The sequence below is a fragment of the Tachyglossus aculeatus genome, chromosome 12, assembly GCF_015852505.1.
Source record: "Tachyglossus aculeatus isolate mTacAcu1 chromosome 12, mTacAcu1.pri, whole genome shotgun sequence".
Lineage (NCBI taxonomy): Eukaryota > Metazoa > Chordata > Mammalia > Monotremata > Tachyglossidae > Tachyglossus > Tachyglossus aculeatus.
Genome location: NC_052077.1, coordinates 5,260,872 through 5,276,668, shown reverse-complemented (window position 1 = coordinate 5,276,668; position 15,797 = coordinate 5,260,872). Strand labels below are relative to the sequence as shown.

At 41.0% G+C, this 15,797-nt stretch overlaps 1 protein-coding gene across 2 annotated transcripts in view; it reads left to right on the top strand.

Moving 5' to 3' along the window:
* The window catches only part of COL25A1 (collagen type XXV alpha 1 chain), a 561,710-nt gene that overhangs the window by 530,899 nt on the left and 15,014 nt on the right, over positions 1 to 15,797 (top strand). The window contains exons 32-35 of one of the 2 annotated variants that reach the window (XM_038755133.1): positions 1,203 to 1,256; positions 8,960 to 9,013; positions 11,027 to 11,053; positions 11,952 to 12,005. In XM_038755133.1, the coding sequence (XP_038611061.1) occupies positions 1,203 to 1,256; positions 8,960 to 9,013; positions 11,027 to 11,053; positions 11,952 to 12,005 (189 nt within the window). Of the gene's footprint in view, positions 1 to 1,202; positions 1,257 to 8,959; positions 9,014 to 11,026; positions 11,054 to 11,951; positions 12,015 to 15,797 lie in introns of those variants that run through there. The other variant, XM_038755134.1, reaches the window with a different exon arrangement.

Genomic DNA, 15,797 nt, shown 5'->3' with positions numbered 1-15,797 from the left:
AGTCCAAAACAAGAGGCACTGAAGAGTGTGAGCCCCAGAATAAACTGGGTAAATGGGTAGCAGAGTATGCCCATTTCACCCAGGCGTCCTATGACAGCCTGGGTAATTAGAGAATCAGCAAGAGTAATCAGCAAGAATCAGAAAAAGTGATCCCCCCAACCCCCTTCCCTCCGTGACTTCTAAGCATACCAGTCCTTAAAACAGGTGAACTGCAAATCCAAACCTGGTCTCTGTGGAAGACCACAGAGATCTAAAAGGAAAGTGTCAGGTGGGGAAAAAAGCCCTGAGGGGAGTACAGCTATGTCCTTTGAATAAAACTTCCAACCAGCTATCAAGCGGCATGGATAGAGTATAGGCCTGCGAGTCATAATAATAATAATAATAATAATAATAGCATTTGTTAAGCACTTACTATGTGTGAAGCACTGTTCTAAGCGCTGGGGGGATGCACGGTGATCAGGTTGTCCCACTTGGGGCTCACAGTCTTAATCCCCATTTTACAGATGAGGTAACTGAGGCTCAGAGAAGTTAAGTGACTTGCCCAAGGTCACACAGCAGACATGTGGCGAAGCCGGGACTAGAACCCATGACCTCTGACTCCCAAGCCCGGGCTCTTTCCACTGAGCCAAGCTGCTTCTCAGAAGGACCTGGTCTCTAATCCCAGCTCTGCCATTCGTCTACTTTGTAACCTTAGGCAAGTCACTTGACTTCTCTGAGCCTCAGTTACCTCATCTGTAAAATGGGGATTAAGACTGTGAGGGGCATGAACTGGGTCCAACCTGATTAGCTTGTATCTCCCACCGCGCTTAGTACAGTGCCTGGCACACATAAGTGCTTAACAAATGCCATTAAAAAAAAAAATTCTTCACTGACTCCTGTTCCCCTCCTGACACATAAATTGGCATAACTCAACCCAAGAGCATATGTTCCAGTAAAGTTGTTGGCATGCTCCATTGTATTCTCCCACATGCTTAGTACAGTGCTCTGCACACAGAAAGTGCTCAATATGTGCCAGGGATTGATGAAAGGAATTCAATCAAAGACAGCTAATCCAAAGATGAGGCTGCCTTAGAATTGAGTAAGAGTGTTCTTTTAGCTAGTGAAAGAAGCTCAGAGACTAGGCTGGGCCCTTATTAAGCCTATATTGCTTTTCTTGTGATACCTTGCGGTAAAACCTCTGCTGTGTTTTCCTTTCTTTTTAGGGTACAGATGGCCCTATTGGTCCCCATGGTCCAGCAGGCCCCAAAGGAGAAAGAGTAAGTTGCTAAGGGGTTTCTGGAGTTGGTCAAATTGCTTGTACCGAGGAAAGTCAAGGGGTTGAAACCAATGTTAATGATTGTGCTATTTGTTTAATCACTCACTGTGCACCAAGGACCGTGCTAAGGTCTTGGGTAGATATAATCAGATCACAGACAGTCCCTGCCCTACATGGGGATCACAGCCTAGAGAGGAGGGAGAGCAAGTGTTCAATCCTCATTTTACAGCTGAGGAAACTGAATCACACAGATGTGAGGTGACTTGCCCAAGGTCACAGAATAGGTAAGAGGTGGAGCTGGGATTAGAATCCAGGCCTCCTGTGCTCAGTAATAATAATAATAATAATAAAAACTGGTATTTAAGTGCTTAATATGTGCCAGGCACTATATTAAATGCTGAGGTAGATACAAGGTAATCAGGTTGGACACAGTTCCTGTCCCACATGGGGCTCATAGTCTTTATCTCCATTTTACAGATGAGGTAACTGAGGCATAGAGAAATGAAGTGACTTGCCCAAAGTCATACAGCAGACAAGTGGTGGAGCTGGGATTAGAACCCAGATCCTTCTGACTTCCGGGCCCAGGTTCTTTTGACTAGGCCATGTTGCTTCTCAATGACAGAGACCAACTTGTACTTCTCAAGCGCTTAGTACAGTGTTCTGCACACAGTAAGCTCTCAATAAATACGATTGAATGAATGAATGAATGAGACCATACCTGAGATTTAATATGTACCACCTGCCAGCCCACTAGGATTAACACCTAAATGAATCAATCAACCAACCAATGGTATTTATTGAGCACTGACTGTGTGCTGAGCACTGTACTAAGTGCTTGGAAGAGTACCATGCAGCAAAATTGGTAGACCCATTCCCTGCCCACACCTATTTTCAAAGACTCATTTCCTGCCAAGTAGGCAGGATTTGGGACCAAACTAACATTCCCAGAAACAATTTCAGCTCCCATGATCCGTTGTTCCTTCTCAGTCATTCATGTAAAGTTGTTTCGATATTCCAGACTCTTAGCCAAAGACTACATACCATGCTTAATAATAGTAATAATAGTGATGGCATTTATTAAGCGCTTACTATCTGCAAAGCACCATTCTAAGCACTGGGGAGGTTACAAGGTGATCAGGTTGTCCCATGTGGGGCTCACAGTCTTAATCCCCATTTTACAGATGAGGTAACTGAGGCCCACAGAAGTTGTGACTTGCCCAAAGTCACACAGCAGACAATTGGCGGAGGCGGGATTTGAACCCATGACCTCTGACTCCAAAGCCTGTGCTCTTTCCACTGAGCCACGCTGCTTCTTACTGAACACCCAATATCAAAGTTCTGCTAGGTTTCTCCCGGTGACTGAACGCTGCTAATTTTTCTTTTGAGCAAAGGCATGGAACAGTGTTTATTGTACGTGCGGGGCTTGATGTCATTCTTGCTTTTAGTGTTCACTTTTTTATGGTATTTGCTAAGTGCTTACTGTGTCTAGCATCGTTCTAAGCACTGGGATAGATACAAATTAATCAGGTTGGAAACAGTCCCTGCCCTACATGGGGCTCATAGTCTAGGAAGTAGAATAGGCATTGAATCCCTGTTCTACAGTTGAGGAAGCTGAGACACAGAGAAGTGAAGCGAGTTGCCCAAGGCCACACAGCAAGTGGAGGAGTAGGATTAGAACCCAGGTCCTCTGACTGCTGGGCCGCTACTAGACCATGCTGCTTCCCAACTTTAATGTCATTTGTTTAGAGCCCAGTAAAATCTCAGTTCCTTTGTGTTAGCAAAGGCCCTCCCAGCCATTCCTGGTGATGAACGTTTGGTTTTCTAAAACATTTAATACCTGCAGTGATGACTCTTGAAACCCCTTTCAGCTCAAAAGGAAGGTATTTCTATCTGGCATGAATCCACGGTGGCTTTTGTCAGGTTAGATAAAGCCTCCCCATTATTGACTCCAAAATAGACAATTTCTATTTTTAAAAAGTACTGTTCCAAGTTGGGGCAAGTCAATGATCTTGGGAACTAAATGCTAGGTTTTATGTGAAGGGAAATTGCAGCACTCAAGTGTTTTTTCCCCAGTAAAAAATGCAGTGTATTTCCTTTTCATTTATCAAAAGGAAACTCAGCAGTCTATGGCCCAAGGACTGTGGTGTATACAAAGTAAAACCTTTCAATTTCTATACTGCCAAGCAGTGTTTCCATCTGATGTAAAAAATTACATCCAGAGTGACGAACAGCCTAATTAACCTTACAAGTCATGCAGTATGGTCTCTCTAACATTCACAATAGTTGTTTATAATCAGATACTCTGTATGTGTGTGTGCACGTGTGGCACTCTACAAGAGTCTCCCCTTTTCTGCCCCTCTCTTTCCCCTTGTTTGCAGAGGTCCAAATGTATAATAATAATAATTGTGGTATTTGTTAAGCACTTCCTGTGTGCCAGGCACTGTACTAAGCACTGGGGTGTATACAAATTAGGTTGAACACAATCCCTGTCCCATGTGGGGCTCACAGTCTCAATCCCCATTTTACAGATGAGCTAACTGAGGCACAAAGAAGTGAAGTGACTTGCCCAAGGTCACACAGCAGACAAGTGGCAGAGCTGGGATTAGAACCCACAAATTTCTGACTCCCAAGTCCTTGTTCTATTCACTAGGCCATGCTGTTAAAGCTGAACAATGAACAGCCCAATTTGCTGGCCAAATTAGTTGGGCCTAATCCTCTCACCACCTCATGCCTCTCCATTGTTAACTATTTACTTTGGAAAATGTGTATTGAAATATACAAAATCTAAAGCAGGGATGAAGAAAGAACCTTCCCTGGGTGTGTACCAATGGTGAAAAATTACAAATTGCCAAGCTTTTGGTTGTTTTATTCTCTCCCTGGCCAAGCCATGTGTATTCCCAAGAGAGTCACTACTGCCTAGGTAATAATAATAATGATGGTATTTGTTAAGCGCTTACTATGTGCCAAGCATTGGAGCATATTCTTTCTCTCTTTCTCTCTCTCTTTCTCTCTCGCTCTCTCTCTTTCTTTCTCTTTCTCTTTCTCTCTTTCTCTCTCTCTCACTCTCTTTTTCTTTCTTTTTTACTTTTTCTCTTTCTCTCTCACTCCCCCCACCTCTTATCTCCCCCCTCCAGTCCCCCCCACATATATCCTTAGCCTCCATAAAAGTTCAAATTGATGGCTTGGGCTTCCCTAGTGTTTACTTCAGTGATTCGGCTCTTTGACCAAAGGTTCTAGCCCTCCTCTTGAGCAGTAATGACCATCTTGGAATCTACTTTGTGCCCTGAAAAATGCTATGTGCTATGATAAATACTTATCATTATTCCTACTTCCCTGACCTGGGTTGTTTCCTCTCTCTGGGAGGTTTTTAAAAGCAACAAATGTTATTTTGGCCTTGCCTGGAGGTAGGGGGATGATTAGATAGCCTTTCAAGACTAGGCCATGCTATGATTCTATGTTCTGTGAGGTTAAGGGGCTCTGTAGAACAGCTAATTGGTCAGAATTTATATGTGAGAGGGAAATTTGTATGTGATAATTTATAGGTGAGAAGCAGCGTGGCCTAGTGGGTAGAGCACGAGCTTGGGAGTCAGAAGGGCCTGGGTTCTAATTCCGGCTCTGCCTCATGTCATCTATGTGACCTTGGGAACGTCACTTAACTTCTCTGTGCCTGTTACCTCATCATAATAAATGCCATTATTATTGTTATCTGCAAAATGGGGATTAAGGATGTGAGCCCTATATGGAACAGAGACTGTCCAACCTGATTAGTTTGCATCTACCCCAGTGCTTAGTACAGTGCTTGGCACAGAGCAAACCTTTAACAAATACCATATAGAAGCAGAGTGGTCTAGTGGAGGAGGACATGAAGGGCAGAGAAGCAGTGTGACCTACTGGATAAAGCACAGACCTGGATTCTCCTCCCAGCTCTGCCACTTGCCTGCTTGTAAACTTGGGTATGTCACTTAACATCTGTGCCTCGGTTTCCTTATCTGTGAAATAGGGATTAAATCTTACTCCCTCTTATTTAGATTGTGAGCCCCATGTGGGACCCAATTAGCTTGTATTTACCTCAGAACTTAGTAAAGAATCTGGCACAAAGTAAATGCTTAACAAATCATTAACAAGTACCATTAAAATATCTGTTGCCAAATTGTACTTTACAAGTGCTTAGTACAGTGCTCTGCACTCAGTGCTCAATAATTTGATTGAATGAATGAATAAAAAAAATCAAATGATCTCTTTTCAGATGTGGAATAGTACAGGGCAGTGGAGTGCATCATTTCACTTTCTAGCACTTCAAATATAACAGACACTTTTGTACAGATCCCTACGATCAAAAATGAACAGCAGAATCCTTCAGTCCTGCACAGTTCCCAAAGCGAGCAATTCCCAAGTTTGTAAAAAATCAGTTCCTTTTCATAGTGCTTTGGACTTGAGGGATAAATGGTGGTCTAAAAGGCAGGCTTGAAAAGGCTGAATAAAAATGACATCTTACATAACGTCAAAGCCTCTGACCTAAATGATGTGTAGCATTGTAACTATTCCAAAAGCAGTCTGCAAATCTTGTGCTGTGATCTAACTACCTACCTTCTGACACAGGGAGAGTATCATTTGGTAATCAGCTGCTACTTCCTATCTGCTGATAATAATAATAGTAATAATGATGGTATTTGTTAAGCGCTTACCATGTGTCAAGCAATGTGCTAAGTGCTGGGGTAAATAAAAGATAATCAGGTCGGACACAGTTCCTATCCCACATGGGACTCAGTGTCTTAATCCCATTTTACAGATGAGATAACTGAGGCGAAGAGAAGTGAAGTGACTTGGCCCTATGTCACACAGCAGACAAGTGGCGGAGCTGTGACTAGGTCCTTCTAACTCCTAAGCCCATGCTCTATCCACTAGGCCACACTGTTATGTCATAAGGGTGTTTAGTCTGATTGCTTGAGAAGAAATCCTCATCAGATCAGCTTAATCAAGAAATCCCTTGAATGTATAGCTCAATCAAGGGGATTGCCAAGAGAGCCACAAGAACCTTTATTCAAACTGAGATAATCTCAACCAGGTCAAATCTCCAGCAGGGTTGGAGTGAGGGAGGCATTCCTGATCTTGATTTTCAAACAGGATTTTCATTTTCTTTATTCAGGGGCTTTGTTGGCTGAAAGGTCAGCCACCTATCTTCACCTAAGACCGAAGCAGAAGTACTTAATTTATCTGTGCCTCAGTTACCTATCTGTAAAATAGGGATTAAGTCTGTGAACCTTATGTAGGACAAGGACTATGTCCAACCTGATCTACCCCAGAATGTATCTACCCCAGTGCTCAGTACAGATCCTGGCACATTATAAATGCTTAACGACACCCCTCCTATATATTGAAAAGAGTATTTCCTTTGCTGTTAGTCAATTTAGCCTTATAGAGCATGGCAATAGGGAGCACGTTCCAAGCCATGTTTTAGTTCAGCATTGAACGTGAAGATTCAGAAACCCAAGGCCTTAATGAAATAGGGTGAACTTGAAAGCAAAGGGTCTGAGAGCAGAGACTTTGCTGAGAATTGAAAACCTGAGGGCTAGCACTGCTCTTGAAGCTACTGATGGATGAGTCATTCTTTTGACACCTAAGGTGTGGGGTCTTCTGGTGAAAGCACTGAGGAGGATAATAGATTATCCTCAAGTCTTACTATGTACAGGATAAAAAAAAGCTGATTTAAATTCCTACTTTGGAACTTTGCTGCTCAAAGTAACTATATATAGTTAAGATAAAATACATAGTTAAGATATAAGATGTATATATATCTTCAAAGTAAATTCGAACATGATCAATTCAAAATACAAGGGAACTAGGGAAAAAAGAAACATGCAATAAAGCAGACGATGAGTCTTCTCTAATTAATTTTTAAGAGCCATAGGCTATCTAATTGACTGAGATATTGCCCTTCTTTTTTGAATGAACCCATTTAGGTCTAATACGGTTTTTCTGCAGGTTCCCAAAGTAAAATAATAATAATGGTATTTGTTAAGCGCTTACTACATGCCAAGCACTGTTCTAAGCACTGGGATAGATTCAAGGTAACCAGGTTGTCCCATGTGGGGCTCACAGTCTTACTTCCCATTTTACAGATGAGGTAACTGAGGCCCAGAGAAGTTAAAGTGACTTGCCCAAAGTCACACATCTGATAAGTAGCAGAGCTGGGATTAGAACCCACATCCTCTGACTCCCAAACCCCTGCTCTTTCCACTAAGCCACGCTACTTCTCTAAATAAGGTAGGGAAATGTCCCCAATGCTGTGAGGCAGCTACCACTGAACTAATGATTAGACTCCGCTAGCAGCCGCAGAAATCCATTTTGCTGCCACTAAATTCCCAAATGGGATTACACCAGTTTTGTTAAACTCAAGTCACCAGGAATTCATGGAGGTAACATGGCCCATTGGAAAGAGAATCAGGAGACCCACGTACAAGCTGTGTCTCTTCCAGTGGCCTACTGTGAGACCTTGGGAAAGTCACTCAACCTCTCTGCAATTCAGTATTCTCCTTTTTAAATTGGGATAAGATAGACTGGAAGCTCTAGTGGGATAGGGACTGTGTCTGATCACAAACCCTGTAGGTTCCCCAGAGCCACGCATGTACTAAATATGTACATGGCTTAGTGGAAAGTGCATGGCCTTGGGAGTCAGAAGACATGGGTTCTAATCCTGCCTCCGACACTTGCCTGCTGTGTGACCTTGGGCAAGTCACTTCTCAGCTCATCTGTAAAATGGGGATTAAGCCTGTGAGCCCCATGTGGGACAACCTGATAACCTTGTATCTATCCCAGTGCTTAGAACAGTGCTTGGCACATAGTAAGCACTTAACAAATACCATAATTATTATTATTATGTACTTAATTTAAGGTATGTGCTTAATAAATGCATTATTATTATGTTTAATATCATGCAAATGAGTCTCTAAAACTATACAGGGATGCTAATTCCAGATTGATCCAGAAGTAAGCCTCCTTCTGATTTTGTGTAGATTTGAGTAACACTGCAACAGCCAAGAGTTTCTTGACCAAACCCAACTCAGCTGCTTTGTGACAGCAGCAACAGCTGGCCATAACAGAAGGGGGACATATGCCTTCCTCTCTGACCATTATCACAGCAATATTATGTTTTTTTAGAACTGCCCACTAGAAGCTCACTGCTATCATTTTTCAAATGTTATAGCTCTCCTTGTTTGCGTAGACTTTTGCACACTAGTTTAGTATTTGCCTTAATGGCATATCTGCAAAGAAAATGAATAAATTTCTCAACATCCTCTCTGGTGAAGGATTCAACTTAGATGACTATTGGTGGAACAGCTATTAAACGTAATTCCATTTCATCTTGATATTTAAAATAAAACCCACTGTACCGAACATTAATCCTGCTCTATTCAGGCATCTTAAATTTTGTGGCAACAGAAATTATTTTAGAGAATCGGTCATCCCTCAGGTACCTCAGCACCTTTTCCTCCAAAGTGAATAATAATGAGATACCGTTGATTTTCTGGATTAGCGATGAATAAATTATTTGCAAGGGCTCTGAGGAAGCAGATGTGGGTTTTTAGAAAAATGCCATGTGCGTATCTCAACCAAAAAAAAAACCACATCTAGATGTGTCCTTACAAGAGAAAACCAGGAAAATTTGATTGTGGGTGGATTTTAAATTTGTTCAATTCTTCACAGGGTGAAAAGGGAGCAGTAGGAGAACCTGGACCCAGAGGCCCATATGGTTTGCCTGTAAGTAGTCTGTGACTTATAAATGCCGCCATAATTAATACGGCTGCCACAGTTACGCCTAATTTCATTCAGTGAAGTGATTAAGCAAGTATGCCTATGTTCACAGTTTGCCCTTGAAACCAACTATGCCTGTTTGGAACACAATAGTACAGTGGTCCTTTCCTCATTTGGGATTCCTGACCCAGGACCTAGAGTGACTTGGCTGGTGTCAGCCTCTACTCTGGAGTTTATCCACTCAGTGTACATTATAAATGTCCATCTCTTTAATTTTGAAAATGAATCTGCTTAATGATGGGGATGCATTTTGTGAGAAAAGCATCCCTCTTCCCCCACCTCCTCCCCTTATGAAGCTCTTCTCTTGGTGCTGTTTAGTAATAGCATCCTTCAGTATTTCTGAGTGCTCTCTCAGTTGAATACTATCATTATCAAGTGCCGTCGAGTCTTTTCTGATTCATAGCGATGCTGTAGATGTATTTTTCCTAGAATGTCCTGTCTTCTGCCAAACAGTTGAATAGTACCATGGCTGAATCACCTCCCTTCTCCCCGTCATTCAACCTCTGAAGCATTTGATGAATGGAGTGGTTAAAATGCACTTAAATTTAGCACAGATAATGACAGACCTTTAGTCCCTTAGCAAATGGTGTCTTTTTGCTGAGTAAAATGTGAAAAACAACTTTAAGAAGTAAGCATCTGTACATGAATGCACATAATGTTTTGAGTTTGTTTAGTATTATTAGTACATATTTATGTTGTCCTTTCCTCATGTAAGTATATTGTGGTTTTTGGTACTTTTAAAAAATATGTAATTTCTCTGTTGGTCAATTTTTTTGATCTTGAAAATGCAGCTTACATCATTCCTATGGTAGGCTTGGTTTGGTTTTAGTGCTCTTTTGCTTAACCTTCTACTTTCATAATAATAATAATGATGGCATTTATTAAGCGCTTACTATGTGCAAAGCACTGTTCTAAGCACTGGGGAGAATACAAGGTGATCAGGTTGTCCCACATGGGGCTCACAGTCTTAATCCCCATTTTACAGATGAGGTAACTGAAAGCACAGAGAAGTTAAGTGACTTGCCCAAAGTCACGCAGCTGACAAGGGCCGGAGCAGGGATTTGAACCCATGACCTCTGACTCCCAAGCCCATGCTCTTTCCACTGAGCCACGCAGTAGTTGAGTGCTTATTGACAAGAGCATAGCAGTACTCTGCAATTCCTGATTGGAAAGATTATCCTCAGTGTCTTATCCAATGCCTCAGACAGAATGAATATAAATTTCTAAGGGTATTTTTATTTCCCATTATAAAATCTGCACAATTTTATGCACCAAGAAAAATGGGGGTTCAATTTTATTTGGAAAATATAAAATATATACATATTGTAGTAATTTGTGAAAATGAATGTCTATGCATCTATATTTGTATTGATTTTTTTTTTACTCAAATTTCTTCTTGTCTGCTGTACTCTTTAACCTCTTTCCTTGGCTTTTCTTTGGAAACATTTCCTGGCAATTTACATCAATAACATTCCGATATTTAAATAAATGACCAAGAGTCATTGATGAAACCAGTGCATTCTTCTTGCTAAAATTCTCTGGATTGTCCCTGTAATATGTAATAAGATCAGATTACTTAGCATAATAAATTGATTTAATTTAAAAGCCAGGGTTAAATTTAAAGAAGCCATTTTAACATTCTTGTGGGGCATTAAATGGATAACAAATAGCATTTTCCTCCATGTCTTACTGCTGGGTTGAGACCTTGGATACCAAGCTTTGATCTGCAGCCCAATTTCACCCAATTAATTCCTGCAAACTGGGACTTCATGGTGGCCTCTTAACTGTAATATCAGTGATTCCATTTAAGTTATATGAAGAATGCCGCTCAACTGCAGGAGGTAAGGATAAATAAAGCGGGTGTTGTGGGGAAAGACAACTTTTGCAGGTTAGTCAATAGACAGTAACTGAATCTTGAAGTTTAGGAACACTAATGTAGCTTATATGGTTCTTTGACAGGGAAAAGATGGAGAGCCTGGTCTTGATGTAAGTAAATCTTATGATAACTATGCTCATATTATAATGGATGCTGAGGTGCTCCATCAAAATAGACCAGCATGACTGCATATTTGATTTTCTACCCACTGCGCCTTTAGAGATTATATCATAGAATGTCTTGCTAGTTTTTGCAGGGATGATTAAAACAAAAAAAATCATGGCCAAGAACTAAAGAGATAGTGAATCCATAGTGAGGAGGGGGTACCTAAAGCATCAGACTGGGGGGATAAATAGAGGAAGTGTTCAGGGCTGGCTCTACAGGAACTCCTAGACAACAGGGATTGTGTCTACCAACTCTATTCCACTGTACTCTCCCTAGCGCTTAGTACAGTGCTTGATACATAGTAAATGCTCAGTAAATATCAGTGAATGGTTGGGGCTATGTAGGAGCCTACAGTGTTTACTTCCAGGCCATGCTTCAGCTTCCCTGAAGGCCTCTTGGTCCTCCTTTTAGGGATGGGGTGAGCAGTGAATCCCAAATCTTTGGCCAAAGCATTTCTTGTCCAACACTGAGTTAATTCTGACAAACTGAGTTTATTCCCAGGAAGGCTCCTGGGAACAGCCTCCTTCTTCCTATTTAAATTTATCTTGTTCACGAAGATATTGCCACCAGTCATTCGGTGGTGGAAGAGAAAACCCTTCTGGGTCCTATTGTGCCCTGGGTTATGCCAGGGTTAGAGCATATTGCTCTCAATAAGTAACACTGATTGTGGACAAGCTTCTAGTATGACAAGGGGAAGAGACAGATAGCTATTTTATTGGACTGAGTTCTTTTTCTTTGTGTGTGGGTGTGCCAAAAAAAAGTCCTGAGTTTTTTTTCCCCCAAACTTTCTCACAATCTGACAAATAGAATCTCTGTTGTTATTTGCTTCTTTGTTTTCTCTAGGGCTTTCCTGGTCCTCGAGGAGAGAAGGGTGACCTAGGGGAAAAGGGAGAAAAGGTGACCTGATAGCTATGAGCAGTTGTTGTGTGTCAGTTTTGCTTTCCCTGTATAGTAACTGTCCAGTGGGCCTGACCTTTCTTCATCCTGTGCACCAAAATCAGTACCTAGATATTTGACAGAAGATACATACAAATAATTAACAAGACCAATAATGTAATACTCACTGTCTCTGGGGAGGAAGTAATATTTTTTTCCCCATTCTTCTGGGTCTCCTGAAATTCCCGTTGCTCCTTGCTAATGAGAAGCAGTTACTGGTGGCCACCCAAGATTCTTGAAAGTGCTTGATGGGGTCACCGTAGCCTTAATTATGGACATCTTATATGCAGTATGCTGAAAACAGATCATCTTTGGAAAAACTTTTTTTGGACAAATTTTCCAAATAGTCCATTAAAAAAAAAAGACAAGTTGATTAATTAGTGAAACTATCCTCTTTCATCAATTTTTTTCTTCTTTTTCTACCTCTTTATAAATTTGAATATCATTTATTTCCATCCCTTTCCTATATAGGAGAAATGGGATATGTACTGTCAGAGCTTGAAGACAGGACTAAGCTGCCGCTGTTCATTAGTTTACATTAGTGATGTCCATTCCTGCCCTGTGATTTTAAGCTCGGCTGCTCCAAATGATTGATTAGAGTCCTTTGGTTTAGGTGATGAGAAAAGCAATAGGCAGCTATTGTTAGGAAAAAAAAAAAGAAAAATTAGAGCACCACAGTGTTTTAGGGAATTGTTTCCCGTCCTTTGTCCCTCCACATTGCACTGGGGTTAAAGCCCAAAACTATATCATCGGAACCCAAAAGATGCAGTGCCAAGCTAAGGTACAGTTTGAGCCTGTTGTGAACAGTCTCTCTTCCAGCATCTGGGAGAGGGTATTCATGTTTTGTGTCTTGATGGGTGAAAAGTATTACCTGGAGGTGCCCACAATATCGAGTCACTATTTTAAAGCCTATTTATCACAAGGCTACCAAAACAAAAAAAAAAATCAGAGCTCAAAGCTGGCATGAGAGATTTTAGGCCTGGAGAACAATCTGATCATTTAACAGGAAATGAACCCAATGCCTGTGTCATCAGTATGTATACATGGAACTAAGGAGAACAACAAAAGTTCTTCTGTTCACTTAAATCATTAAAGTTATGATGTCATTTTTTAAAAATGTAAGCCTATAAATTGAACATTAAGGATGAAGTCATTCACTCAGATTAAAATCCCCAACAGGGATTTCGTACTTGGGAAAACCAGATTTCAAACTGAAAGTTTTATGAGTATTACCTCTTATCATAGAAAATAGAATCTGGCAATAACAATGGTATGATCACATACCCAGGGACACTCCAGAGAATCCTCCTCTCTACAGATTTCAGTGATGATGATCAGTAGCAATTACATGTCCATAACCCAGTAGGATCCCTCTGTTCTATAAAACTGGAAATTCTCTACATACATAATTTAATTGACTCTTCAAGCCTTTCCCAGTCAGAATCAGTGTCATTTTTATTGGGCTGTTGGGCTTACCAATTTGTTCAACTTCTCAAACTCACAGTTAATTATGATTATTAATTATGCTAACTCAATCCCCCAGGGTCATTGGTGAGCCTGGAACACTTAAATTACTCCAGGAGTAAAATGTTACAAGGGTGGTAACAGTGAATTCTTTCAGGGTGGCCAAGTGCCAGTTGAGGAGGAAAAAAACCAAAACAAAACATATTTATGAATAGGGGCCCAGGAAGAATTAATTCATTGCTTGCATGTGAGCAATTTACTCCTAGTTTACTCTCTCTTACTCATCAGCGGGCCACATCTGGTTTTACTAAACTCAGCTGTATGGATCCCACTCCCTAGTCATAACCCAGCCCACACAGGAACTTTCCCTAACTTAAAATATAATTTAAATAGATTGAATTCTGAGCACTTCATTATGTTCTTTTTGGCACACAGGAGAGACAGATAAGGAGATTTAACTTACCCAATGTCAGCATGAACGCACTACCATGATTTCATTTGAATGTCTATAAGTGATTATAGTCTTCTTTTGGATTGTCTGTGTGAATAATTTAGTCCTCTTGCACTTAAATTGTTTGTTTTTAAACATCAGCACCCTGTCTTCGGAATGTAAACTGATTCCATCTTTCTGTGTTGTATGAAACTGGGTGACTAACACTGATTGAATTGACCTTCATCCTAGGCACATCTCCATATATCCCTTTCCAGAGGTGTATTCCTTGCTTCCTTTCCCCCCACACCTTGCCTTCTTTCCAATATTTTCTCCATCCCACTGATCCTTCTTCCTTGTCAATCAGTCTTCATGGCCCCTTCCTTGACTCCTATCTAGTGTCCTACTAATTCCCTGCTGCTACTATTCCCTTCATTTTTAGTTTTATAGTTCATCTGATCCCAATTTGCTTTTCCTGTTGTTGCATTTTTTTTTCAAAGCAGAAAGATTTTTGCTTTTTTTTTTTTCAACGGATTGAGCTGGGAATTCACTTACCATTGTGATCCTCTGGTGTGAGGTCAAGAAGAAATTAACTGATAATATGGCTGCATCTTCAGTTCACTTTAAATATCCCAGTTCAGTAGTCCTCTATCTGCTGGCGAATGCACTGAAGTTCTCCTGCAGAAGTCAACCTTTGCAAAAAGCATCACAGTGAAAATGCAGCCGTGTGTTGAAGAGGTTGATCAATTTGATCAAAATGAACATATTTTGAAATTATTTTTCAAGTAGAGGTATTCAAATTTTCAGCAGCACTTGGCTTTCTAAAAAATAGCAGCCCTAAGCATTCTTTAGGGTGCCAAGAGCAAAGCAGCCTCAGTCGGAATCCATCAGGAGAGTTAGAAATGAGTGTGTTGATGGGCAAGTCCAATTCTCAAGTTTCACTGCCTCAGTGAAATTAAGGACCTTGCTCCATTTTACCCCCTTAGACTGTAAGCTCCTTGTGGGCAGGGAATGTGTCTATCAACTTTGTACTCTTCCAAGCGCTTAGGACAGTGTTTGACACACAGTAAGCGCTCAGTAAATACCACTGATTGATCCAGCGCTTAGAACAGTGCTTTGCACATAGTAAGCGTTTAATAAATGCCATTATTATTATTATTATTATTGATAGGCCTTGGCTCCAATTAGTGTCATTATCTACGAAGGTAAGCGTTCTAAGGCTTACTAACATGTCTGCCAGTCAACTCTCCATTTAAAGCGCTGCTGCAGGATGTAGATTTTTACAAATGCTGCTGTTGAGAATATAATTTCTTTTCCACTTCATGTCTCATCCAAACCGAAACACAGTGGTAAGTGTATTTCAGCCTTTCAGTGGCTAAACACTGTATTCTTAAACCAATGTTTTAAAACTAGGTTTTTTTCACCCCAACCAAGAATGAACCATGTGTTTTGTCCAAACCATTGTGTCCACAGGGGGAAAAGGGAAAGAAAGGCAAAAAGGGGCCTAAAGGGGAGAAAGGAGAACAGGGTGCCCCTGGATTAGATGCACCTTGCCCGTTGGTATGTCTCCCTTGTGGAAATCCATCCTCGTGACCTGGGAAATAACAGGATTTAATGCTGGGAGAGGAGCAAGCTAAAGCTAAACAGTAACCTGAGAGAGGAGGGTTAATCTGGGGAGATGGAGATGGCCTGAAGCATTTTTTTTTTGTATGTGTGTGGTATTTAAGCGCTTACTATGCGTCTAGAACTGCACTAAGCGCTGGGGTATCTTTGAGCTAATGAAGGTGGACAGAGTCTATGTCCCACGGGGGCTCACAGTCTTAATCCCCATTTTCCAGATGAGGGAAGTGAAGCCCAGA